We start from the raw sequence: 24,504 nt of genomic DNA on the forward strand, positions 1-24,504 counted from the left end.
TAGCAAAAGCCATCTACAACATTACGGCGGCCGCGCCAGTATCGCCGCTCGACGCATCATAAGCTAGGAGGGCCGCAGTCGCGCGCCACACTCGTCACAAGCCTTGCCTGACCCGTCCGGGAGCTGGCCGGCGCTTTGTACCCCTCGACGGAGGACGCCGGCGCCCCGCGGCTCCGCGACGTTCCACACACCACAGTTGCTTCACAAGCCTTGCAGTACCCGCCTCCGTTCTTGCATGATGATCTTGCTTCGCACAGCCGTTTCCATCGCGCGTCTTTCGTAAGCGCATCCACGCCTCTTTTGCGCTGCGCATCGCACCGTGTAGCTTAACCAGCCTGTTAAGCTCGCCGAACACCATCCAGTGCAGACCCTTCCTAAAGCTCTCACACCGTTCACGTTTTCCGAGCCCGCCCGAGTCAACCCCTCACCCGCTGCCTCGGCTCCCCCTCCCCCCCCCCCTCTCCTCCGCTGGCCGGGACCTGCTCTCCGCCTGTGACCTGACCGAGTCATGCCCGAGATCAGCCTGGTCCCGCCAGGAGCCGAGCCGCTCCCCCGGTCTCGCCCGCCGCCAGGAGGCCCGCAGCGCCCCGCCGCCGGCTCTCGCCGCACGCACGCGCGCACACAAACAGAGATCATCCGTAGGCGCTGGCCCCCGGCACCGGCCGCTCACTTCTTGCTCAGCTGGTTGAGGAACTCCAGCTCGCTGATGGTATTGCGCGTAAAGCTGTCCATCTGTGCGTCGCTGCGCTCCTCGGCCGGCGGCGGGCGCGGCGGCGGCGGCGGCACGTCCAGGAAGCTCAAGCTGGCCTGACAGGTTGCTGCTGAGGTGGCCCTCCACCGCCTGCACGTTGGCCTCCGACTCGGCCGGGAAGCTCAGCATGCTCAGCTCGGCCGAGTTGATCTGGCTCAGGTCGAGCTCGATGCCGCCGGCCGACGCCACCGGCCGCTGCGTGTCCATGTCGAGCAGCTGGTGCGGCCCGGCCGGCGCGGCGGCCGCCAGCTGGGGCGAGCGGTGGCCGCGCGGCGCCGGCCCGCCGCCGCCGCCGTACAGCGCGTAACCGGGCCGCGTCCCGTCCGGCGACCGCTGGTAGTGCGCCGCCTGCAGCTCAAACGGCGTCGGCTGCCGCACAATCCCGCCGCCCGACATGCCGCCCGGCGAGACGAGGTCGGCCGCCGGCGCGTACATCGACTCCGACGGCGGGTCTGCAACGGCACCGACGCGTCAGTCGACGGGCGGCGGCCGGCGGCCGGCGGCCGGAGGTGACGTGGCGCCGTGTGATCAAGGGCGGGCCTTAAGTCAGCAGTCATATCGTCGAGAGGATGCACCCTGTACTTTGATGCAATCATGAGTCTGTGCAATAGCTCGAATAACATACGTCACATGCCATGCCGGCATGTACCACGCCAGGAGGTGGACAGTAACATGTGCTGCAACACATGCATTCATATGCTAACTTACACGACGATTCCTACCTTAGTAATCAGTCATGAAGGGAGGAAGCGGGTCATGCTGCATCAAAATGACCAAAAGACACGAGCTTGCATATAACAACTTTAGCAATCGGAGTTCACAATGCCTTCAGGCAAAACAAAGAAAGCTAAGGGTTTGCGTGTAACAAGATAGCAAGCGTAGACAACCAATGCTGTTACCCTTCTGAACTGAAACGGACCGAGAGACGCCGCTTGTTGCGAGCCCAGTCCTGCTGCACCCCGAGTCAGGACAACTCAGCGACTCTTGGCCGCTCGCACTCACCAACTGGCTCCGGCTTGATGTGTCGCAGCCGGCCGCGAGAGGCCACCTTCAGTTTGGGCCGCGCGCCGCCGCCCTCGAAGCCGTGTCCGCCTGCGACCGAGCGCCAGCTGGTCAGCACTGTTAGTTCGCCGCTCACACAGTACACGGCACGCACGAGGCACCACCGCGCCGGGCGCCCGGCGACGCGGGGCTCCCCTCACGTGGCTATCAATGTTATGAAAGCCGAGGATCTCACTGACAGAGAGTCGCATGCTGTTAGCGACGTGGGCCACTCGCGATAACAGCTTGATACACCAGACCGCAGATAGTGTTGCCTCATGCTAACAGCTGGCACAGATGCACACCACTCGTCGCTGCGAGATTGCGACAGAGGCGGCGACGCCTCCACCCAAACATGGCGCAACCTGGCATCCGGCTTGCCGGCAGATACAGCTCGCACTGGCGTCACCGCCACAAACACCAGCCGGCTGCCGGCCGGCCAGCACGACCACGGCGTCACGGGCGGCGGCGGCGGCGGCGGCGGGCTTCCCCGTGACGTGTTGTGATGCGCCGGCCGGCCGCCGCCGCCGAAGAGGCGGGAGCGGCCCGGGCGCCTCCGCGCCACGCGACCGCAACCGGAGGCGGCGGCTCACACCGGCGGGGATTTCCAGCCGACCGGGCCGGCCGGCGGAAGGCCGGCCCGCTAACGGATCGGTCGCGGGGCCGGTCTGGGGAGGCCGGTCATCCCCGCCCCCCGCCCCCCTGAGCGCGCGAGCACGCCCGCCCCCGCCCCTGCCGGTCCGCCCGGACCGGTCCGGCGGCGGCGCTCGCCGGGCCCAAGGCGCCGGCCCGCCGGTGGCGCCGCCTCGTGAGGACGCCCGCGGTCGGCGCCGGGAAGGATACTCACCGCCGTCCTCGTCGCCGATGTTCTCGGCGAGGAAGCGGTGCAGCCGGTCCGAGTTCCGGGCCAGCTTCCTCTTCTTCTCCTCGATCCCGTCTGCGGGGAAGAGGGCGGGAGAGTAAGCCGCTGGCACCAGACATCACGCTGGGATTCCCGAGCGCTTCGGAGCCACGCTCGTACAACCGGTGCCGTGTCCCGTAACGTCGGCCAGACCGCAGGACTTTCTCAGCAGCGGATTGCAACGCTCCGGGTTCAACAGGGCCGCCACCGCTCGGCAGTGCTGCAGCCGCCAAAGCCGTTCGTTGCCAAGCAACGCCCTACATCTCCAGGTGCCATCGCGTCCGTCTGGGGACGGCCCGCAGGCAAGCGCTCGGCCGTCAGGTGTTCAGTGTAACCTGCGAGCACCCCAGCTGCTGCAGCCGAGCAAACGGCACACATTCACCGATACTATCTCGCCACAACTCCTCGGGCACAGAGCGCAGTTCAATCACGGCTGCCGACCGCGCAATGCTGGACACTGCATGGGCCTGCACGGAAAACATTAGTCTGTAACGCCGCCCGTGAGACCCAGCGTGCGGCGCCTCCAGTCGGGGCGCTCAGCTGGCGGGCCGGCCGGCGGCCGCTCTCACCGGTCTCGACGGGCGTCAGCGTGAAGGCGCGCGGGTCGCTGTACTGCTTGTCGGAGGGTCGCCGCAGCTGGATCTGCACCCGCACCGGCGTGTCGCACTGCAACACGGCCACGTGAGCATGCGCCGACGCTACAGTGACTGCACACGTGGCAGCGGCTCCGTGCTTAACCGGAGGAGGGTCCCGGGCCTGAGGCTGTGTTTCGGCTCGCGCCCGGGGGAAAGGCCGAGGAGACGTGACAGGCACGCGACCGGACTGCTGCAGCCCCGCCGAAAGGCACCCAGCTCTCAGCTCAAAGTATGAGGCTCAACACCGCGCGGACGTCAGACGCATTCTCGACGAGCCTCGCACTCGCGCGAGGCCGCCTGGACGGCAGGAAAAGAGACCACGCCGCCGGACGACAGGCAACCGTACCAAGTGCACGAGCAGCGCCGTCCCCCGATAACCCACATAGGGCAGCGAATGGACCCACACGCTGACGGGGATAGCCTGCAGCGCTGCCCGGCTCCTCGGTGTCGGCAAAGGTGGGCGGCGGGAGCCGGAGCTTTTCGGGGACGCGCGTACTCAAAACATAAAAAAAATAAAACGCACACGACAGGTGACAATCGTATGCAGTGATCCCGGCCTCAAGTCTCATCAGGGCATCATACTGTGAAGAAAACGTCCAGCCATACAGCCCGCTGTCGAAATGGCCCGCGGCTGGAGAAAGCCTCTAGACTCTGGCCAGAGATGGCAGCACCCGCGACTCACCTCCGGGTTCACGTAGCGCGGCGTTTTGAAGCAGATGGCCACCTGCTTGTGCACGTCGGCAGGCAGAAACTCGCCGAACGCTTCCCAGCAGAGCCGGTTGTCCCGCACCTCGAAGAACCGCACCTCGATGTCGTCTGCGGAGAGGTCCCGGGTTACAGTCGGCCGGCACAAGCGAGGTCACGACTGAGGGAGGAGCAGACCTCTCAGCAGACCTCTCGCCTGGCGCGTGGTATTGACGACTGTTCCGCCGCGACCGGGGTCTCGCACGGAAGCGAACCGAACTGAGAGACAACACGCAAACGGACGGGAGCTTCCCGTGGGCAAACCACAGCCGACTGAGATCAGTGAGCCGCGACCCGCGCACGACGCACGCGGATCAGCACACCACACAACAACACTGGGCATCATAACCGGTAAGGTTCCACAGTGGCATTATACTGGCCCAGCCAATGCCACCTATTTACTAGGACGTGATGTTTTCCGATGGACGTGATACACATACGACTCAGAACGTGCAGCGCGACACATGATGGGATGAAAACAAACTAGTAGCACAAGAAACCTTCGTTCAGAACCGGAGAAGCCAAAGATAGGACGGAGAGGATGATGTTGCATTGCTTTCACAGGCATGAAACACCACGTCATATTTTACAAAGCACCAAAATTACGCTGCACAAAACACGGGCTATAGCGCTGACCCGGCCCGGCCACAAACGCCGCGGCCGCCACCGCCGAGGTCACCGGGCGCCGAGTGGCGCCCCCCCCCCCTCGTCCCAGTCCCGCCGCTAAGCCCCGCCAGCCAGGGACGCTTCGAGCAGCCCCAGGTGCGACCGAGCACGCCCAGTCCTTCAGGCCTGGTCTCTGGGTCACCGGCGCGGCGGCACTCGGAACGCGCCAGCGCCGGGTGGGCGCTGGAGCCCGCCCCGCCGCGGGTTGGTCCGTGCCGCCACCCAGCACGGCGCCGGACTGCCCGCCGCCGCTGCTTCCTCGGCGCCGCAACAGGCGGCGCTACCGGCGCTGGGTGCCCGGCGGGGATTACGGACGGTTGACGCTGAGGAAGGCGGACAGGACGAGCACGGCCGGCCGCTGCGCTGCTGCTGCGGACTGGAAGGCGTCCGCCAGCGGGACGCGGAGCCGGCCGCGCACAGCTCAGACCAGGAAGGGTTCGGGTCCCGTTTGGAATGTCCGCGAAGTGCGGTCACGGCTTGCGACTGACCTCAGCTCAGCGGCCACGGCTACCACAGCCATATGACACGCCGGAGGTCCGTGTCGGAGTCCTATGCTTTGGTTAACGACCTCATAATCGTCCTCAAACCGGTGGGGACACATAATTAGTGCACGAATACGTTCCACAACTCCCCAGCGCAGAGCCCGTCGTTGAGTTGACTGTCCTGGCATTTTGAGATTGGGCACTTGGCGGCGGGAGCCCTAGTCTATTTGGCAAATGCTGGAATCATTTTCGTTCATATTTGAGACGTGAGTGCTAGCTGCTGCTTACCAGCCAGACCCCAGTAGCCTGCCAGGCACAGTGATGACTTGGGACAAGGCAGCCTTCGAGCCAATTGCGTGTCTCCGTCTGCTGCTAGCCGGCTTAACAGTGTCTTTGTCACAAGATCCCAACACCCCTAAAACCCAACTAAAATACCTGAGCGTCTCAATATTTTCATGGCCGGGGACAGGTTTCTAAACGGATCTCAAACCCAGTCGGGCTGGGACACTATTCAGGGACGAGCGTCCCTTTCTCCATCGGGACGGTGGGTTTGATGGCAACACAGCCGCTTTGCAGGTGGCCAGACGTCCCACTCCCGAACGTCCCCGAGACGACGGCGGCGTCCGTCGGCGCAAGGCGTGATGGACACACGTCCGGTCTAGGGAACCCACGCCCAGCCACAGTCTCAGAAAGAGGCGGCGAGCGCGTGTCGAACCGAGAACGCGTGCAGAGCGGAGAGCGCGTGTAGAGCGGAGCGCGCGTGTAGGGCGGAGAACGCGTGCAGGGCGCCGAGCGCGTGCAGAGCGGAGAGCGCGTGTAGGGCGGAGAGCGCGTGCAGGGCGGAGAGCGCGTGTAAAGCGGAGGGAGCGTGTATGGCGGAGAGCGCGTGCAGGGCGCAGAGCGCGTGTAGGGCGGAGAGCGCGCGTAAGGCGGAGAGTGCGTGTAGGACGGAGAGCGCGTGTAGGGCGGAGCGCGTGCACGGCGAAGAGCGCGTGCAGGGCGTGGAGCGCTCACCTTTGGTCACTTTGTCGCACAGTAATATGATGTCCCTGCCGCCAGCCACCGACGCCGAACAGTCAGACATTTTGTATATGATCAGGTCACACATCGACTCTGAAACGGTGACGTCCGAGTCAGCTCTAGCCTGCGCGTCGACTCCAAAACGGTCAGGCTCAGTCCGCACTAGCTGCACATGGACTCTGAAACGGTCACGCCCTGTCGCATTCACACATCATGACCGCAGTGCTCGCCGCGCCGCAAAATAGCATACAAACCAAATCTGACTAGTCGCAGGCAATTCCGACTCATTCAAACACGGTCTGCAAAGTCAAAAGTTCTCCAGACAGCGAGAAACCCTCCCGTCATAATCACCTCCCCACCCGGCCGTGGCGCATTCTATCCGCCCTGCGCGCGCGACGGCCGCCGCTCCCAGCGGCGTGCCGCACGGAGCGCCCGCAGCCGCGGCGGACGCCGTCACTCACTCTTGTCGTAGATGGGGTCGGACACGACCGGCCGCAGCGGCACCACGAACTTGCCCGGCTCGCGGCCCTCGACGAACACTTGGAAGCAGAGCCGCACCGTGTTCAGGTCGATGGAGGTCGGCTGCAGCCGGTGCTCGAAGCCGGCTGCAACGGGGGCCGCGCGCGCCGTCAGCGACGCGGCGTTCGCGCGCGGGTGCGACGGTAGCAGCGCGACATCGTGAAATTAGCACGGTGAGGAAACGGAGCATTGGGTCCACTAGATACACAGAGGTGGTCGTTTTACGTCCCACTTTTGAAGAAGGCTTTGCTGAAGCATTGAGAGCCGAAACAAGTCATGAGTCCAGGGAGCCAGCTAGGTCCCACACAAATATACGAAGCTGCATCTATTATCTGGGGTGGCATAGGCGTTAGTGGAACCATCGACGGACAACAGCGACGTCCCACGTTGCAGGCATACACCTCGGCTCCGAACCGGTCGAGGCGTCGTAGTATTCAGACCGCGGGGAGAGAGCGGGGTGTCGGGGACGCGCTTCTCCGCTCTGTCCGGTCCGCTCCCGCCCAGCGCCCGCCCAGCGGAGCAGCATCCCCACTAGCAGAGCCGCATCCCGACCAGCGGGGGAGCATCCCGACCAGCGGACCGCCATCCCGACCAGCGGGGGAACATCCCGACCAGCGGAGCGACATTCCGACCAGCGGGGGAACATCTCGACCAGCGGAGCGCCATCCCGACCAGCGGAGCGTCATCCCGACCAGCAGGGGAACATCCCGACCAGCGGAGCGACATTCCGACCAGCGAAGACGGAGGAGCCCGAACCGCTACTAGCACGGCAGTCCCGCCCGAAACGAAGTATCGCGCTCTTCCCGTCCGTCGTCCAGCTGTCTGCGCGCTATTCCGTACTGAACTGGAGCGCCTCCACACTATTCAGAGCTGAACTGGAGGGGCGTGCGAGCGGGCAGCTACTCTGAGCTGGGCCGGAGCCATACCAAACCAGCCGCTAGCTGAGATCCCCCACACCATCAGCGGCGACTCTCCGACGGAGGCGAGATGTGGCCGGCACGGACACCGTCGACGTCGAAACAGCAGAAACTTAGCCGACCATCACAGTAGGGCGATGACCTCATCCAGAACGGCGGAACCCCACCGGCCGCGGCCTGCGCGGAGCCGTCTGCTGGACACGCTGGTCAAACGTCAGCTGAGTTCGCCAGCGCACCCGAAAAGAAAGCGCTCCGATCAGGGACGAGCCGGTGGCGTGCGAGGCCAACGTGTCAGCCGTCGTCCAACCGAGGCCACAGGGAGTCCCCCAGGTCGCCGAAGCGGTACGGGTCAGCCCGACGCGTGGCCGCTCGCCCTTGCCCACCGGTGGCCCGGTCCGGCCCGGTGGACGGCTCGCGCGCGCGCCCCGCCCAGTCATGGCGCGCCGCCGTCGGCGCCGTGGGGCGGCCGTGCTCGCGAGCAGGCGAGCGTGTCCAGGACCGCCGCCATCGCGACGTGCCCCAGCGGCGGCGCCAGCGGCCGGCACGGACAGGACAGAGCCGGGCCAGGACATGGCACAATTCTGATCACATGGAGCCCACGTGCAGTCCACCGGACAGCGCCAGCTGTGCCGCGCGCGAGCGGGCCCGCTAGCGCCGCCACAGAGTCGACGGCAGGGCGAGGCCCGGAGCAGGGCGAGGCCCTGGAGCCGGGCGGGCCGGCCGGCGCTGGCCGCCCTTCTCAGAACCCCTCGCCGGTGGGGGCCGGAAAACCTCAGGGCTCACTGTGACAATGGAGCCAGGAGTCCCCGCTATCGCAGGCGCGGTCGGCGACGCCGCGAGCCGCGGCGGCTATCAGCGGCCGAGCGGCGCCAGCACGGGCGCTGCTGGCTGGCGAGACAAGATACAGTCACAGCGCCGGGTGTCGCAACGGAGCCGATGCTGATGGCACGACGCTGATACGTGGCGACACATACCTAAGGAGTAGCCACGGTGCGGTTCAGCGTCTTTCGGAAATGCTAGCCGTGCTTCAAACCAGTGAAAGTGAAAAAAAAACGGCAGTGAAAACGGCTGGGACAAGCGATCACGGCGACCTCGAGCTAACAGTCCGGGATGAGCCGTAGCGAGTGAACTTAAAAGCGTGCAGACCTTTTCGAATCATGAACACTTATTCCGAGAAAAGTGCCCGCTTCACGTAATCAGCTTCTTCATGTGCTGTGCGGTTAGAGCCATGACGCATGCTTTGATCTCATTGGAGAACAGCACGGCAAACGTCGCGAGTCACATCGCATGCTGTCGACCTGAAGAACGCTCGGAGCCCGCCCGAACGACGCCGCCGCACCCGCCCGCGGGAGCCGATCCCCCTCCCGCGCCGAGCCCCTCCCCCCTCCCCCCTCACCAGCCGCGCCACTCACTCTGGAAGGGGTCGACGCGAATGGCCTCCCGCTGCCGCAGCGAGTCCTCCACGTCCTTCTTCTTCACGCACTGGATGCCCAGGTTCTGGAACGTCACCGACATCGTCTCCACGTTCAGGTTGACGGTGCACACGCCCTTCTTGCAGCCGTCCTTGCCGACCAGATTGTGTGGGTGCGGCCAGTGCGGCGGGTCCTTGGTGACACACGAGACGACGACGACGGCCGGGCCGCGGTAGTTGACCACCTTGACGCTGGGGAAGGTCTTGCTGTCGGCGGTGGAGTTGGCGCCGGGGATGCTGCCGGCCGAGCGGCCCTCGCACTCGTACCTGAAGCGCAGCGCCTTGGACGCCGGCTGCTCCGTGATCACCACCTTGGCCTGACGCCTGAAACGGCGTGGACGAGTCAGGCGCAGGCGAGGCAGGCGCAGGCGAGGCAGGCGAGCACGGCGGGCGGCGGCATGCGCTTACAATCGGTCTGAGGTGCAGGCTGGCACAGACGTGTTCACAACCACGCAGATACAAAACGTCAACCCGCCGTCAAGGAGCCCTGATCGGCGATTCAGCGCCACGCATTAGCGACTTGCTGCTGACTGGAAATAGCTGTTGCGGTCTGTTTCGTTTTGTGACATCACAAATGCACCGCCTTGTCTCACGGGCCTTACCAGCTAGTCGACACTCGCACCCAATACGGGTGATGGGGATTTCCTGCCTTGCGTCATCCTCAGCAACCGGCATCCAACAAAAATAAAAACATGTACATAAACAGCCTGCAGCCAATAGTTGGCCTACAGCATTCCATCCAGGTCATGTGACGAGCTAGCGGGAATCGTCCTTCAGCCTGCAGCTGGACAGGTCGACCGGCGCAGGCTGGAGGTGCGCCGTGACAGGAGCGTCTACGCCCCACCTGGCGCTGACCTGGGGTCATACACCAGCCGAGGGTGGGTCAGGAAAACACCACCCGGCAGCCTCCGCGAGTCAGAGGAGGTGGGACCGGGCTGAGGGCTGAGGATCCGGGGTCAGGGGCCGATCCGGGGCAGCGAGCAGGCTTACAAAGTCAATCTGAACCGAGAAGTAAACGCGAACACGTGGCCAAGCGATGGGGTGATACAAGGGGTGGGTGCTAAAAAAGAACGGAGATGGCGGAGCACGATTCCGTGACTACGGTGCTGAGTCACTAACCGCCATGCATTTCAGTATCCTCCGAAAGAGTGTGACGTGCGCAAACGTCGAGCAGTCGAGGGCCTGGGTGTACTTTTTCAACGCTATCGGTTGCCAACAGCCACACATAGCAAACAGCGTTGCAAAAGTGGCATCGAAGAAGTAACCATGCAGCGCCCAGACCAGGCTGCCAGTTGCGTGCGCCAGTGCTTATACTTCAGTACCGACAGAGACGCAGTAAGTCAGTAGGGAGCAACACCGCAAGCAAAGTAGCAGCCGGCTTGCAACACTATCTGACCTAACCATTCTAACGTTGTCTCCTCAGTACATATCAGCACGTCAAGCAGGAAAGGCGACCACCGTCAGTCAACTCGGCTGTCGTGAATGCAGTCAGCTCGGCTGATAGACTGTCCGGAATTTCGTGGGACAACCGAAGCGGGCCCTTTTCCGTACATTTTAAGCCCGGTCAAAGCCCGTTTAAGCCCGGTTTAAGCCCGGTCAAAATCGGATGTCAGAGAAAAACCCGTCCATAGACCGCAATGAACCTTTCCGGTTGACCTGGATCGCGGCTGTTGTCAAGTCGGGCCTCAGCTGCGCCATCTGCTGGGACTGGCGTGGTCTGACCTGGGCTCAGCCGACAGCCTGACCTCGGGTCAGCCAACAGCCTGACCTCGGGGTCAGCCGACCGGCCGCGCACGAGTGCCGGCACTGGGAGGCATCCATGGCGCGGCGGCTGAGAGAAAAAAAAACTGCCACGGGTCACGATTTTGGGTGCTTCCCCATGTTTGGGAGCCGTTGGATATTTGCTCTAAGAAAGCCGGACTGGAGGGCATGGATGTATCTTATTCTCAGATAAGTCAAGCCAAAGCCATGCGTGTCACATCACCTGATATTCAAATCTAAGTTAAACCCTTATTGCTCGCCGGAGATTACCATCACTGAGTGGTGCACAGCAGAATCAATCCCTTCAACATTCCGAGCATCAGTCTGATGTTTGTATAGCCCGAAGTCAAATGCTGAAGACTCGGACATTTGCATATCAAAAGTAACTTGCGATCAATTTCAGTCATGAAATATGCATGGGCGACAAATGCTCGGGCGTATTGATGACCCGTGACAGTGGTGCCGTGTGGATTGGTGACCGGTGACTGGTGCCGTGTGGATTGGTGACCGGTGACAGTGGCGCCGTTTCCTGGTGATATCCTCGATCTTGGCTTGTGCCCGGATGGTTCGAGCTGGGAAGTGCGCTAATTGCAGGAACAACATTTCGTATTAAAGAAGAGACTTTGTTCTTCAGGCACGCCGGTGGGTCTAAAGACGCCAGAGCACTCGCATGCTATCCCCGAAGTGATGTTAACATTTCTACACATTCGTTTTCATCAATCTCGGGTGCTTACTTCCCATCAATCTCGGATGCCGACAGTCAAATTATAATCTTATTACTGTTCATAATTGAACTTAAAAAGCTACTTTAACAAAAAAAAGATCGGCTCGTTCCAGAAAACATAAAACGTGAATACCCACTCGCACGTACAAACCTTTGCTGCGTGGATTTTGATGCCCTAGCTTACCAGCATTTCGATCAAGCGCGATTTGCTGCAGCGTCATGAAATCATCAAAATAATGTCTGAATGTGTAGCGTACAATATAAGGAGACTGATGCAGACGGATGCATTAATACACAATGGAAACATACAATTTGCTTATCGCCAAGAAGCTGTGAAACGCGGGCAACTCGTGCCCAGATCTCAACCACCGTGGTGACGTCACGAAACCACGCCGTTGGACGGCGGAGAGCACGGACGGCCCCAATGCTAACCGAGGGTGGATGCGCACAGTCGCTGAGGCACGCTGGGGTACAAACCACGGATCCACCGTTTTTACAAGTTCTTTCTTCTAAACCCAGGTCTACACCCTGGGCTCGCGTTCTTCACGTGCTTTTGCAACTTAGAGAGTTCTGTCTTTCCCATGTCAATGCAATGAGGGGAGGGGTGGAATCGCAGTGGTGTTGCAATGCTGCAGGAAAACGTTATCTGATCGAGCCGCTCGCGTGGCAACGCCCGTGAATTCATACAACGTGACTTTTACATAATTAGGCTGCATGTTGTTGAAAACTGCATGCACTTGAAATCAGCGATTGAAAAGATATTAGCTTTCGGCCGGCGTAACCGAAAGGACGGCCCCCCATTTCTCACTTAATGGGGGGCCGTCACAGCTCCAGCACGACCTGTTCGAACTGCGACCTCGCTCGTAAACAAGTAGGATTCATGAGCACAAGTGACGATGACGTAAACGACGCATCTTATTTCAGTAAGTCTTCTGAACAGCTGCCATGCTGACATATCCCCTGGGCACTTACCTGAACCGAACTTCTGAATGCCTTTTGAACAAGCTTTTCCTAGAAGCCAGAGTTCACAATAGCTTGAGAAGAAGTCTTCCCAAATTAGGTCCCCCGGACATATTGTTATTCTCAACATAGGCCTTCCAAGAAGAGGGCTCTGTCCATGTACGTGTCATGCACTTATGTACATCAGTTAAAAGCACAGCCTTCGAGCCCCAAAGACGCTCCAGCGCCATGACACTTGCAGAAGACAGCCAACTGACCGGCCGCCTCTCCGACCACGAGGAGGCGTGGCTGACCTGACCTCGCCCCCGACCCCCCCAATGTCCCTCCCCGCGACGGGCGTCCACTGACCTGGCGCGCATCAGCTGGTCGTAGTCGTCGTGCGGCGCCGCACCGTACTGCGCGGGGGCCGGCGCGTAATAGCCGGGGCCCGGCACGCTGTACGACATGCCGGCGTCGGCCAGCTCCAGGTCCGTCTCGATCACGTCCACTGTGGAACACGACGGCGCTGTGACGCTCGCCTGGAGGCGCGCGCGCGCGCGCGTGCATGCGCAGCGAGAAGACACATCAGGTGGCGCGTCCGATAAGCGGTGACATCATCGACACGCGCACGCGTGCGCACACGGGAGGGCGTGGGTGACTCATGTCCCAAGCGGCGTTGGAGGTGGGACGGCGCGCCGACTCCCCGGCCGTGTGCTGGGCCCGTGTCGCAGTGTCACGGGTCAGCCGGGTCCGCCGTCGCAGTGTCAGCACCCGCTGAACGCGACGGCCCGTCGCGGCTGCGGCGGCGCGCCACGGCGGAGAGTCTGGTCTCCAGGCGCGCGCTGCGGACACGCGGAGGGCGGACGTGCCGGTGACCGCGCCGGCGCGCCACCCCCCCGCCATGACGCGATGCCACGCGCACGCCGACAGACCCACGTCATGGCATCGCTGGCTGATGCCCCTGCCACCGGGATCAGTGACGGAGGAGATCAGGCGGACGGAGTGGAGAGGGAGAGAGAATGACGAGAGGAGAGCGAGGGTGGCACAGAGGGAGGGAGGGAAAGACGAGTGTTTTGGGGGCGCAAACGCACGCCGCTGCTCCCTCCTCAAAGGGAGGGGAAGGAGGGAGCGGGGACGGAGGAAGGAAGCTGGAAGGAAGTGGGAGAGGAAGAAAAAGGGAGAAGGGTGGTGGGAGTGTGGGAAGCAAGGGAAGGGATGAGCATTGGACGAGGTAGAAAAGGTGATACGGAAGGAGAGAATGGCAGCAGAGACAGGACACGTGGATTGGGGAGGCGGGGGGAAGGGAGTGACGGTGGACACTAAAGGCCGGAAATAACATAACAGCCGAAATAAACCCGAATATGTCACCACGCCCACTCGTCCAGCAATGGTGCTGACAAACAAGCAAAGCCACAAGAGTCACATCAAATGAATCTCACTGAGCTGACGGTTGAGAATTATCCGCCAAAGCCGACGGACGACATATTCCAAACCGGATGTCTCGCAACAAAACACGTGATGCAATCGTCCTTGCGTAAAAAGAATCCTGTGGGAACGTCTAACACCCGACCTGAGACGACGGCCGACGTCGGCCATCCCCGACACTGGAATCCAACACGGGCTGGTGTGTGGGGTGGTGAGTGGAGACGAACCCAACGCGCCTCCAACTGAAGGCGTGTTGTAACGCCTGGCCCGAAACGACGGCGTCAACGGACGCGGACGCCAACGCCGCATCGCCAACGGAAGCGGACGCCAACGCCGCATCGCCAACGGAAGCGGACACCAACGCCGCATCGCCAACGGACGCGGACGCCAACGCCGCATCGCCAACGGACGCGGACGCCAACGCCGCATCGGTCGGCTGCTACTCTGGTGACCATTTGATCAGCACCCCTCGTGAATCGCAGCCGGAAAGACGAAGCGGGAGAGGACAGATAAAAATATGTGAATATTTCGAACACAACCGTTTTCGGCGGCGAAAAAATGATCCCAAGTCACCTGCCAAGGCCCTTCGCTCGCTCCCAAGCCAACCCAAAGAAGATCTGCAGAAAAAAAAGCAAGGTCAATTCTGAGTCATGAAGACATGAAGCGCTGGTCTGCACATCATCGATTCACACCTCCTCGCAGGTTCTGGGCGTGTGATGCCCCAGGGCCAGCACACCTGTCGCAGCACCGGGCCTGCATGGGCGCGCACACCGCCACATGTCTGAACTCACCGCGTCCCCCCCCTCCCCCCCCCCCCCCCACCTGCTCCCTCTCAAACATTGCGGCGCGCCTCGCCGCACCTGCACGTTTGGCGCGCGTGGGCGGGGCGTGAGAGTTCGGCATTTCCGCCAGCTGAGGACGACACCGACACGTTCTCACGCCCCCTCCCCGTCCCCCGCCGCACCACGCCGGTCAGCAGCAGCCGACTGCACTAGACCAGGTGCAGGCGAAGCGAAGACGTTCTGCCTCACTACTGCAGCGAAACGTGTCTGCACTGGCGTGTCGGGCGAGTAATTGGGCCCATGCACGAACTTCACCCCACCCGGGCAACTAGAGCCGCTGGGCAACTAGCAGAGCCTGTTTCTGGACACCACGACATACATGGCCTTCCACCCCGGTGTTATGCAACACAATTTCGTAACTGTCCTACCACTGGAAGACGGGTGGTGGAGGTTAGCCCAGGCGACGACGCAGACGGGCGTCACTGGCGCACACAGCCACGCCTCTCCACCCTCATTTGAGACAGCACGAGACACAAACCCGCCCAAGACCACCAGCAGGTGCGAGACAGCGCCGCATCGATGATCTGGCGCGTGGAACGCCAGAGAGGCGTGCACTCCGCGGCGTCCGAGCCTCACCGTACGTACCACGTGCCCAACGCGCCGGGACGGCGCCGCGCAAAGCCACGGTCGGCCGAGGCAGGGTCGCTCGCCGGCGTGCGTCGTCGCCTCCGAGCTCTCCGTCCGCCAGCGCACTCCCAGCGCGCAGCCCTGCGGTCCAGCGCTGCTCAGCGGGAGGAGGAGGAGGCACGGTCCCCAGCCGCCACTCGAGACGCGAACCAAGCCGGCGCCGTCAGAGAGCGCGCGCACGCCGCACGTGCACACCCCGGCCGTCCGTTCGCCGTACTGACCAGAGCGCACGTGCGCTCGCCGCCCAACGTGCATGCCGGCGCCGGCTGGGGAACCACGCCGTGACGTCGCCAGCGTGACGTCACGCGGCGCCGGCGGCTGGGCCAGCCCGCGCGACGTCACCAGGCCGGGGTCCTCAAACTGGCGGCTGGCGGGGCGCGCGGCACGGCCGAGCGCGGCGCCGGTTTGGAGCGCGCGGGAAGTCTCCGGGCGGGCGGCGGGCGGCGGCGGGACGTCCGCCTTCAGGTATCGGCGCTGCCGCCGCCGCGCATCCGGTCCGCCGGGGCGGCGGCGCGCGCGCCGTCGCCGGCCGTCACGGCCGGCAGCGAGCGGCGCGTCGGCACGCACGGCGCGGAAGGGGCGGGGCGCCGGGCGGGCGAGCCGCAACCACCGGTGGCGGCGTGTCGCTGTCGTCGCGTCACCAGGCGGTCTGAAGGACAGGCGGGCAACTCCTCCGCGGGGCTCCCACTTTCTGAGTCTCGGGAAACCCACCAGCTCATGTCTGGAGCTCAGGCAACCGCGCAAAAAATCGTCTTCAAAAAGCTGCTGGGATCCGGAGGCCTAATTTTCCACCAGACACAACCTAATCGGGAGGGCAGGGACACGGAGGGAGGAAACCCTGGATCCTGGAGAGAGGGAGCCGTGGATTCTGGAAGGAAGCCCTGGATCCTCGTTCCCAATGGTTCTTTCGTCAACTCAAACCGGTCTTTTGTTTGTAAGCAGTCTTTTGTTTTAAGCAGTCTTTTGTTTGTAAACACACCGGTCTTTATTCCCAGTTTTCTTCACAAAGTACCGGACGTTGGTTCCCGGTTCACAACGACTCTTTCACAAACACCAACCAGCGGTTCTGATCGCTCCTTTCGCATGTATTAAGCCCTGGTACCACTGGTTCTTTTGCAAAAAACAGAGTCTGGTTAAAGGTTACGAGTCCCTAGCAAACACCAGGCACTGGTTGCCGGTTCCCATTAGCTCACCCACAGAACGTCCCATCCTGGTTCTGGTTCTCGTTGGCTCATTCGTGAACACCAGTTCTGGTAGCCGATTCACAGTGCTTTACCATTGAACTGTGTATATGTATGAAATAGAAGATATCCTGTGTCCGTTCTGTTATAAATGTAATGTGCATTGCTGAACAACATCATGTAACTTGAGAACCTTATTTATCACCACGCTGAAAATCTGCGAAAATTATGGCACGTTATTCACGTTCACCAGTATACCCCATACATGCTGATGACCGCGCCCGGGCCTGACAAGAGCCGGCCATGCGGCGCGGCTCGGCTCAGTCGGCCGAGTCTGCTTCCGCTGGGGGCCGCGCAGGGCCGCACATAGCGCCGCGTGAGACCGGGCGACTCAGGACCAGGGGCTAACCCAGTGCAATGACGCGCAGAGCGCCTCAGAGTGATGCTGCACATTTGACATGGTCTCACGCACCAGCCGGTGCCTGTCAGTGAGCTCAGCGCTCACGCGCGCCCAGCGGCCGTACCAAGCCGTCCGGCAGCCGGGACAGCGTGGAGCGGCCGGCGCCGGCCCGACACGGCGGCGCGGCGCCGGCCGGCACGGCGCCGGCCGGCGCACGCGACGCACGCGGCCGCGGCGGCGACCGCCCCTTTCCTCGCTCTCTTCCTCCTGCTGGTGAACAGCAGCGGGCACATGTCTCACGGCGGCGTCCTCCCGACGCAGAACAGACGTATGGCGCCCTCAGCGCTCAGCACGGCCAACAGGCGTGCCGGCTGTGGACGTGCGACGGTGGACGTGCCGGCGGTGGACGTGCCGGCGGTGGACCTGCGGCGGTGGACGTGCCGGCGGTGGACGTGCGACGGTAGACGTCCGACGGTGGACGTGCGACGGTGGACGTGCCGGCGGCGGACCTGCGGTCAGTGGACGCGTGGGCGGTGGACGCGCCCCAGCGGCGGACCTGCGGTCGGTGGACGCGTGGGCGGTGGACGCGCCCCAGCGGGCGTCCGAGCCCCGACACGCGGCGTCCGTCGAGGCGGCGGGCGTGAGAGCGATACCATCAGCCCGGGCAGATGAGCGGCTGACGGGCGGCGGCCGCCGTCAGCCGCTCCGCCGGCCGGGAAGTCCGACAACAGAGCGGCAACCGGACGCTGGCCAGGGTGGGGCAGGGGAGGGAGGCCAGTTTGACTGGGAAAAGACGCGCCATCCGGGGGCTGTCATGGAAAAAACGAAAGCCGTGGAAAGAACACCATACCAGGGAGTCGGGAGCCTGACTGGCGGTGACCAATCCCAGCGTGGCGGTGGTAACGGTCTCACGGGACAAACATGAAACGGATGCGCCGACGCGGCAACTCGGCGGGCGGAGGAGCATGGCGAGCGCGTGGCATCAATCACGAGTGAACCGGAAGTGGAGAATTTACGCACTCGTGCATCCGATTTATGTGAAATATGTCACTGAAGTGATGTGATGCCCCGACTCTAGCCGCCTCGTTTTCGCCTCAATCTCAGAGATAGTGGTCGAACTTCACCGGGGCATTTGTGCATTGCTACCCTGCATTGACGCCCTTTGGCACTCTAAATCTCCTACGAAAACATCCGGACATATTGCTGCATTATGTCTGTGGTTCAACGACTATTAAGTTTTCAAGCCCATTTGCGTACGCGCATTGTATCAATTATGAAGTAAATAGCCGCAACCAATACACATTGGTGAAAAGGCGGCAAGTTCGGCTTTCGCGAGACAGTGTGCGGACGTACATAAGCGGCGCATCACTGAACTTGGTTGGGGGCTCCGCATTGACCACGAGCTACGGGGAGCTTGCCACGTACCCTCGCAGCCACGCGGCGCACTTCCTCCTTGACACCTCTCGCATGATGATGGGCGCTGACCTTGCCCGAGGTCCGCGTCTTGGATTTGATACTTCCCTTCATTTGGGCCACAGCCATTGCGTGCCAACCTCACCAATAAAACTCGTTCACGAGAAGCGTCTGCAGCTGTTCGATCCTGATTTGGGGTGCTGCTTGTAGATTAGAGCCGCGTGGAACCGTCGGAATTTTCCTCGCCTTCAGCTCTTCTCGCCGACCTTGGCGTCGCGAGCAGCTGGAGGAATCTGGCCTGAAACAACAGTTTTTCCTTATGGCTGTCTTCGATAAGCTTGTGTAGCCTCAGGACGCCTTCGTTCGTAAAGGTCGCAGCATTTATCGCGCTTCTGTGCGACTTGTTGGTGATGCCTCCGGTTGGTATTGCGGCCAACACCATAAGATTCTCCGGGCACGTGATCTTGGCCTGGTGGGTCAACATTTTCCTTGTCGTTATTGTTATATCCAACATTTGCTCGGCCTTTTGGGTCTGTTCACTCGAAATTGTCTTCATCATCCACCACTACGAATGTATTGCTGGTGGTCTCGTGAGAACCATGCAGTTTGCAGACACAGCCTGCCTGATTGTTGTCTGACATTGGTGGTGTGACAACCAATGTCATGTTCAGAATTCAAGTCTGTTTGGTCGAAATATTCGCGACGTGTTATTCCACGAAGTATGCTCGGGTTCCACACTGCAAGCAAAGGTTACCAGTTCGCCCCTCTAGATAAATGGAACGCGTGATAAGGCCTGTTACCAAAACGTCACTAAAAATTACATGAAATGAAACATAAAAACGGCACCACCACAGCATCTGTGCCGTGGATCCCGTCCAATCGGCTGACATAACGCACGTCTTATCAGGCATCGGATCAATTTAACGAAATCTTCCCAGAAGTACGCGATTTGTTAAATTTCTCCACCTCCTTACGAAAGAACAAATGGCTCTTCGGCACGACTTCCCAAAGGGGCTTGGCCCACCCAACAAGCAATTTCTGAGCGGCGTATGTGGGAGGCGGAGGCATAGTTTTTCGATTCGTCTAGCTGCCGCCCGGTCGACTCGAACTGATTCGTCTGGCTGCAGCCCGGTCGACTCGAACTGATCTGTCTAGCTGCCGCCCGGTTGACTCGAACTGATTCATCTGGCTGCCGCTCGGTTGACTCGAACTGATTCGTCTGGCTGCCGCCCGGTTGACTCGGACTGATTCGTCTGGCTGCCACCCGGTTGACTCGGACTGATTCGTCTGGCTGCCGCCCGGTTGACTCGGACTGAACACACGCTCGTACTGTTAAGGGGTACCGTACGCGGCGGCTGTGTCGGCTCCTTCTCTCCTCGCACGACAGAATGCGACTGCACCCATTTAGAAGCAACGCCGGATATTGCTTGCCGCAGCATCTGTCATGGCCAGCCGCCATAACAAGCTAGTTAGCATCGGCAGTTACCGCGCCGGCTGGTGGCAAGTCAACTTGCTACGACCAGTGCGATATTACATAACTTGAAATCACGCCAACAAGGAAGGACAATGGGAATGCACCGCGATTATGCTAGAAATATTCGATTTTTACTTAGATCATAGATGGCAATCGCGGGAAATCAATGGAAAAATGAATGGAGAAGACTACAGTCCCGCTTGGCGGCCCACCCCGCTACGAGGTCAGCCGGGTGTTTGCTGCACAGGCTTCCCCTCCCCTTCCCCAGCCTCTGCCTCTGAAACGCGACTGTCTCTGGGAACGGCGCATACATAAATGTCTGTGCGATCGCATTCAACTAAGCACGGATGGTCCCTATGATGCTCGAATGATGCCCTTCCCCTCCCCCACATCCACCCGTCCCTACTCGTCCCAATATGTCAAAAAAGAGAAGGCAGCGAGCCCCCGACACACGTCCTCAACCGCAGCTGGCGCCCAATACGGACACTGGCCCGCCTCAGGTGGGGAAGGTGAGGGGGCATCGCAGAGACGTCACGTAACATCATGCCGCGTCACGTTACGCCACGCTACGTCACGTCGTGACCGGACCTCCGTCACTGGCGGCCGGCGGGCGCACTGACCGCAGCTCGCGCCGCCGCCACCCCCGCACGGGACCTCCCCGTGCTCCGGGCGGGCCGCCGAGCTGAGTCGGCGGCGAGACGACGTAAATATCGTGCTGCGGTCTTCCGCCATGCGTCCGGGGCTCATGCGCCCCGCGTGCGCAGCGGAGGTCACGTCCGGCAGTGGGACGCGCACGGGACGGCCGGCATCGCCGCAGGCGGTCGTCATCTCGCACCGCAGCGAGCAGCGCCGTGACCCACGCTGTCCGGCAGGTCATCGCCCCGGCCGGCGAGGTCGGTCCTAGGACACGCGGCCAAACATTGCCGGTCGGGCGGCCTTGGCACCGGCCGAGAGGCCGCGCCGGAGGAGGATGTGGGGACGCCCAGGATAGCGTCTCGGGACAGCCCCACAGCACAGCCGCCACCGCAGCCGTGGGCCGAAGCCGGTCGGCAAAAACCGCACGAAAAGCATACGGATGGCGCGCTGCAGACAGCGGAGACGAGCCGTCTCCGACGAAACGGTCCGCTCCAGTTCGTGGGCGCCGAGGCGGACCGTCCGACGGCCACGACAGGAGGCTCCACATGCGTATAACTCTGCACCGAACAGGGCGGAGCCGCACGCAAACCCGATGAAATCGGTGCTCCTGCCCACAGCGGGAAGCGCAGGAGGCCTCGTGACGGGAGCATGGGCCGGCGTGCAGGGCCGCCCATTGTTTCGGTAGCTGCCCTGTGGGCCGCCGACAGGCTGTAGCCGGCGGCGACCCAGACCGGATCGTGCCGGCGCGCGGCCGCCGCTGAAGGAACGTCGACAACGCGGCCGCGCTGGCCGCGCCGGTCCCGGGAGAGGAGCGGCCTCACCGAAAGGTCACGATGCGCTGGAGCTGAAGCCGTTCGGGGTGAGGTGCCGCCCCGGGCGAGAGACGACGATGGCAGGCGCAGCAGCGGCAAATCACTGGCTCATGTACGACGCATGTCACTACGAAGGTTATTGGGCGACGCACAGCCTTCACGGCAATGACACCTGAAAAATTCCCGAGAATCGTTAATAGTTCGAGAATCGAACCACGATCTCTCGACGCATACTAGTGTCGGGGTTCGAGACGTCGCTGGCCGGGCTGTCAGGGTGGAGTAAACATCCTCCCGCCAGAGCCAGCCCGCCTTTCACCGGGCTCCCATTCACAAGACATTCTCGCCACTCCGTTTGGACTGTCTCTACTTGTCGCCGACCCAGGCCTGTTTGCCCCGCATGCGGTCGCAGCCAGCCCGGCCGGTCGGCACGGCGCTGAAGCTGACTCAGCCACGACGGCCGCCGCCGCCGCCACCGCCCCGGCGACCGCCCAGCCCGGCCGGCCCGCCACGGCCGTGTCCGGTCGGGAAAACCTGCGCCCGGGCCCGGCCGCGGCAGGCGGCACCCCGGCGCCGGCAGAGTGCCTCGCGCCGCACGGCCGGTTGTTGTTAATAAGGGTTTTTGGGCGCGCCGACTGAATAGGTCATATTGCGCCCATAACGTTGTCATTTCGCTGCGAGGCGAATAAATGAGCGAAATCCGATTTCTGCAAGGAATGAAAACAGTCGGCCATCTTCAAGAAGTTGCGAGTCATTGCCAAGGATGTCACTTAGCGTAAGGGAGGTAGTGCGGGCGTGGCGAGCAGGACAGGGCAGGAGCTTGGCTGACGAGATGGGCCATCCCTGTCGTCTTGGCTGAGAGTGGGACGACACGGACGGGACGGCAAGGGAAGCGGTGCTAGAGGACGGAGGGGGTGGGGGCAGCGAGCCTGAAGACAGAAAGGGGCGGGGCACCAAGGGATAAGATACCTGAGAAACACGAAAATGGCGAAGACGACGGAACGTGGGCGAATGGGGCGGGACACACGGCTGCGGGCTGGTGTTAGTGACCGAAAAGCTCCAAACGAAGTTGTCTCTTTTCTTTCTAATTATCTTTTTGTTTGGGTCTAATCTTGCAACCGGCCACGTCGCGACGAGCGTACCCCACGTCGCCAAATACCAACATGACGTCATATTTTGGTTTGCGGCCATTTTGAAACGGTGATATCGCGGCCTAGCACTTTCCGACATGCGAAAGGGCGAGGTTGATATTTTTTGCGTATGGTCGTTTGCAAACAATCCACTGCACGACGAAGTTGACGCACGTGCAGAGGATGGTAGCGGTAGATGCTCGCAATCGCTCTTCCTGCGAGCTGTACCGCAAATTGCTTCCGAGGGTTGTAGGGTTTATGATGGTTAAGCCGCGTTTCGGCGGATAGCGTGTCAGCCCTATCGTAAGGCGCTTTAGACGGCTCTGGGACTTAGGAGAATTAGGTCCAGTTTGGGAGCGCAAAGTGTGAGCCATACCGTAAAATGACGCCAAAGAACTCAGGGTGGTTTACATGACAAATATTGCTGGTACTTTGTCCTCATGCGACCTTTTCGCTTGGGAAAAAAGATGCAAGAGCATATTTGAAAAGACGAACTAACCCAGACGTGTTTTTGCATAAATACCTTGGAGAATCAGAACTCAAAACTTTAATTTAAAAAATGACAGTACTGTCCGCGTTACTCTGTCAATAGCCGTAAAGATGAAACAGACCACCTACACGGTCAAATCCTTTTTCCATGCTCTTAGCTTTAGTCAGAATAAAAAGCAAAATAGTAGTGCAAACGTCGTACCCTGACGGAAAGTTTCCCTTAGCGTTTCGGATCGTGTGCGTGGTGAGCAAATGACCCCAGCGTGATGTGGCAAAACAAGATGTGCCATACAGCATTGTTTGGAGAAGAGCTGCCACTTTTGAGTGCGCAGGCCCACAACATGCGGGTCTAGAATGCCCGTAAGGCTTTTGGCGGGCATGTCTGACAAAGCTGCGGGTGATGGCGGACTTCAAAAAAATTACTTCAAAATGTTTATTTACAACACAAACGCACAATCAATTATCTATTACTTGAACACAATAACTGCTCATGGGGAGTATTTTTTTTCTCGAAATGTGACAAAAAACAAGATATCTCATGTTCAGGCTTTCCATACACCAAGCCTACTATTTCATAAATCGATCTGCCACGACGCATTCAACAACTGCTTAAGTATAATAGCATGGTTTATGCACTGCATCACTGCTGCTTACAATTAAACAACAAAAAATGCATTCTGAGTAGTTTAAATACCCGCTGCTCACAAAAGAGCACGAGCCATTCTTAACTCACCAGGAAGCAGTGAAAGGTAAGCCTAAATACCAGCTATAAAATTATATATATATATATATATATATATATATATATATGTATGTATGTATGTATGTATGTATGTATGTATGTATGTATGTATGTATGTATGTATGTATGTATGTATGTATGCATGCATGCACGTATGTATGTATGTATGTATGTATGTATGTATGTATGTATGTATGTATGTATGTATGTAAGTATGTAGCATGATAACACAATGTCTGGTAAAGCTGATAGATTCCAGTCCTCAAGTCATGTTCAAACAACAAACGCCACTCATATTGTCCTCTCAAGATGGATGGAAAGGAGGGACTATCATTGAAGTTAAAACGCACGCCAACGTCAACCCAATCACATCAGCCACCTCATCACCAAACCAGTATTCCGTAACTCGGCAATTATCTGCAGAATACATAACCTAGATAAAGCAAAAATGTTCACTTAATGCATACCAAGTCTTGTGGTTTCGCCCACGGTTCGTTTAGCCACCGGGACAATGGCGCACCAAGCCGCAACATCGAAGGCGATTGCGGCGCACGTGGGTCGGCCTTGACACCGGCGGGGGGAAGGTCAAGGCTGGTCGACGTTGTCAGCTGTCTACGACACATCGATGCATTAAGCAAGCATCGATGCAAAACATCCATTATTTTGTCTCTTGCACCGTCCACGTGAAACGACTGCCCGGTTGATAAATCTAACACCTGTGCGTTCACGTGAAATCGCCTGTTTTGGCCACAGATCTTATGACGT

The 24,504-nt window shown here is 60.6% G+C and overlaps 1 protein-coding gene across 2 annotated transcripts in view; it reads right to left on the bottom strand.

Annotated features, from left to right (window-relative positions):
• LOC119093243 (embryonic polarity protein dorsal) overlaps positions 1–24,504 on the bottom strand; it is a 111,473-nt gene that overhangs the window by 64,573 nt on the left and 22,396 nt on the right. The window contains exons 3-10 of one of the 2 annotated variants that reach the window (XM_037216161.1): positions 12,941–13,079; positions 9,089–9,471; positions 6,702–6,845; positions 6,235–6,333; positions 4,011–4,144; positions 3,263–3,359; positions 2,640–2,729; positions 1,312–1,843 (exon numbers count right to left, since the gene is read on the bottom strand). The exons of the other annotated variant lie outside the window; for it this stretch is intronic. Coding sequence (XP_037072056.1) covers positions 1,716–1,843; positions 2,640–2,729; positions 3,263–3,359; positions 4,011–4,144; positions 6,235–6,333; positions 6,702–6,845; positions 9,089–9,471; positions 12,941–13,079 — 1,214 coding nt within the window. The 3' untranslated portion in view covers positions 1,312–1,715. Of the gene's footprint in view, positions 1–1,311; positions 1,844–2,639; positions 2,730–3,262; positions 3,360–4,010; positions 4,145–6,234; positions 6,334–6,701; positions 6,846–9,088; positions 9,472–12,940; positions 13,080–24,504 lie in introns of those variants that run through there. 2 annotated transcript variants of the gene reach the window in all.

The sequence above is a fragment of the Pollicipes pollicipes genome, unplaced genomic scaffold, assembly GCF_011947565.3.
Source record: "Pollicipes pollicipes isolate AB1234 unplaced genomic scaffold, Ppol_2.1 Scaffold_4002;HRSCAF=4701_pilon_pilon_pilon, whole genome shotgun sequence".
Lineage (NCBI taxonomy): Eukaryota > Metazoa > Arthropoda > Thecostraca > Pollicipedomorpha > Pollicipedidae > Pollicipes > Pollicipes pollicipes.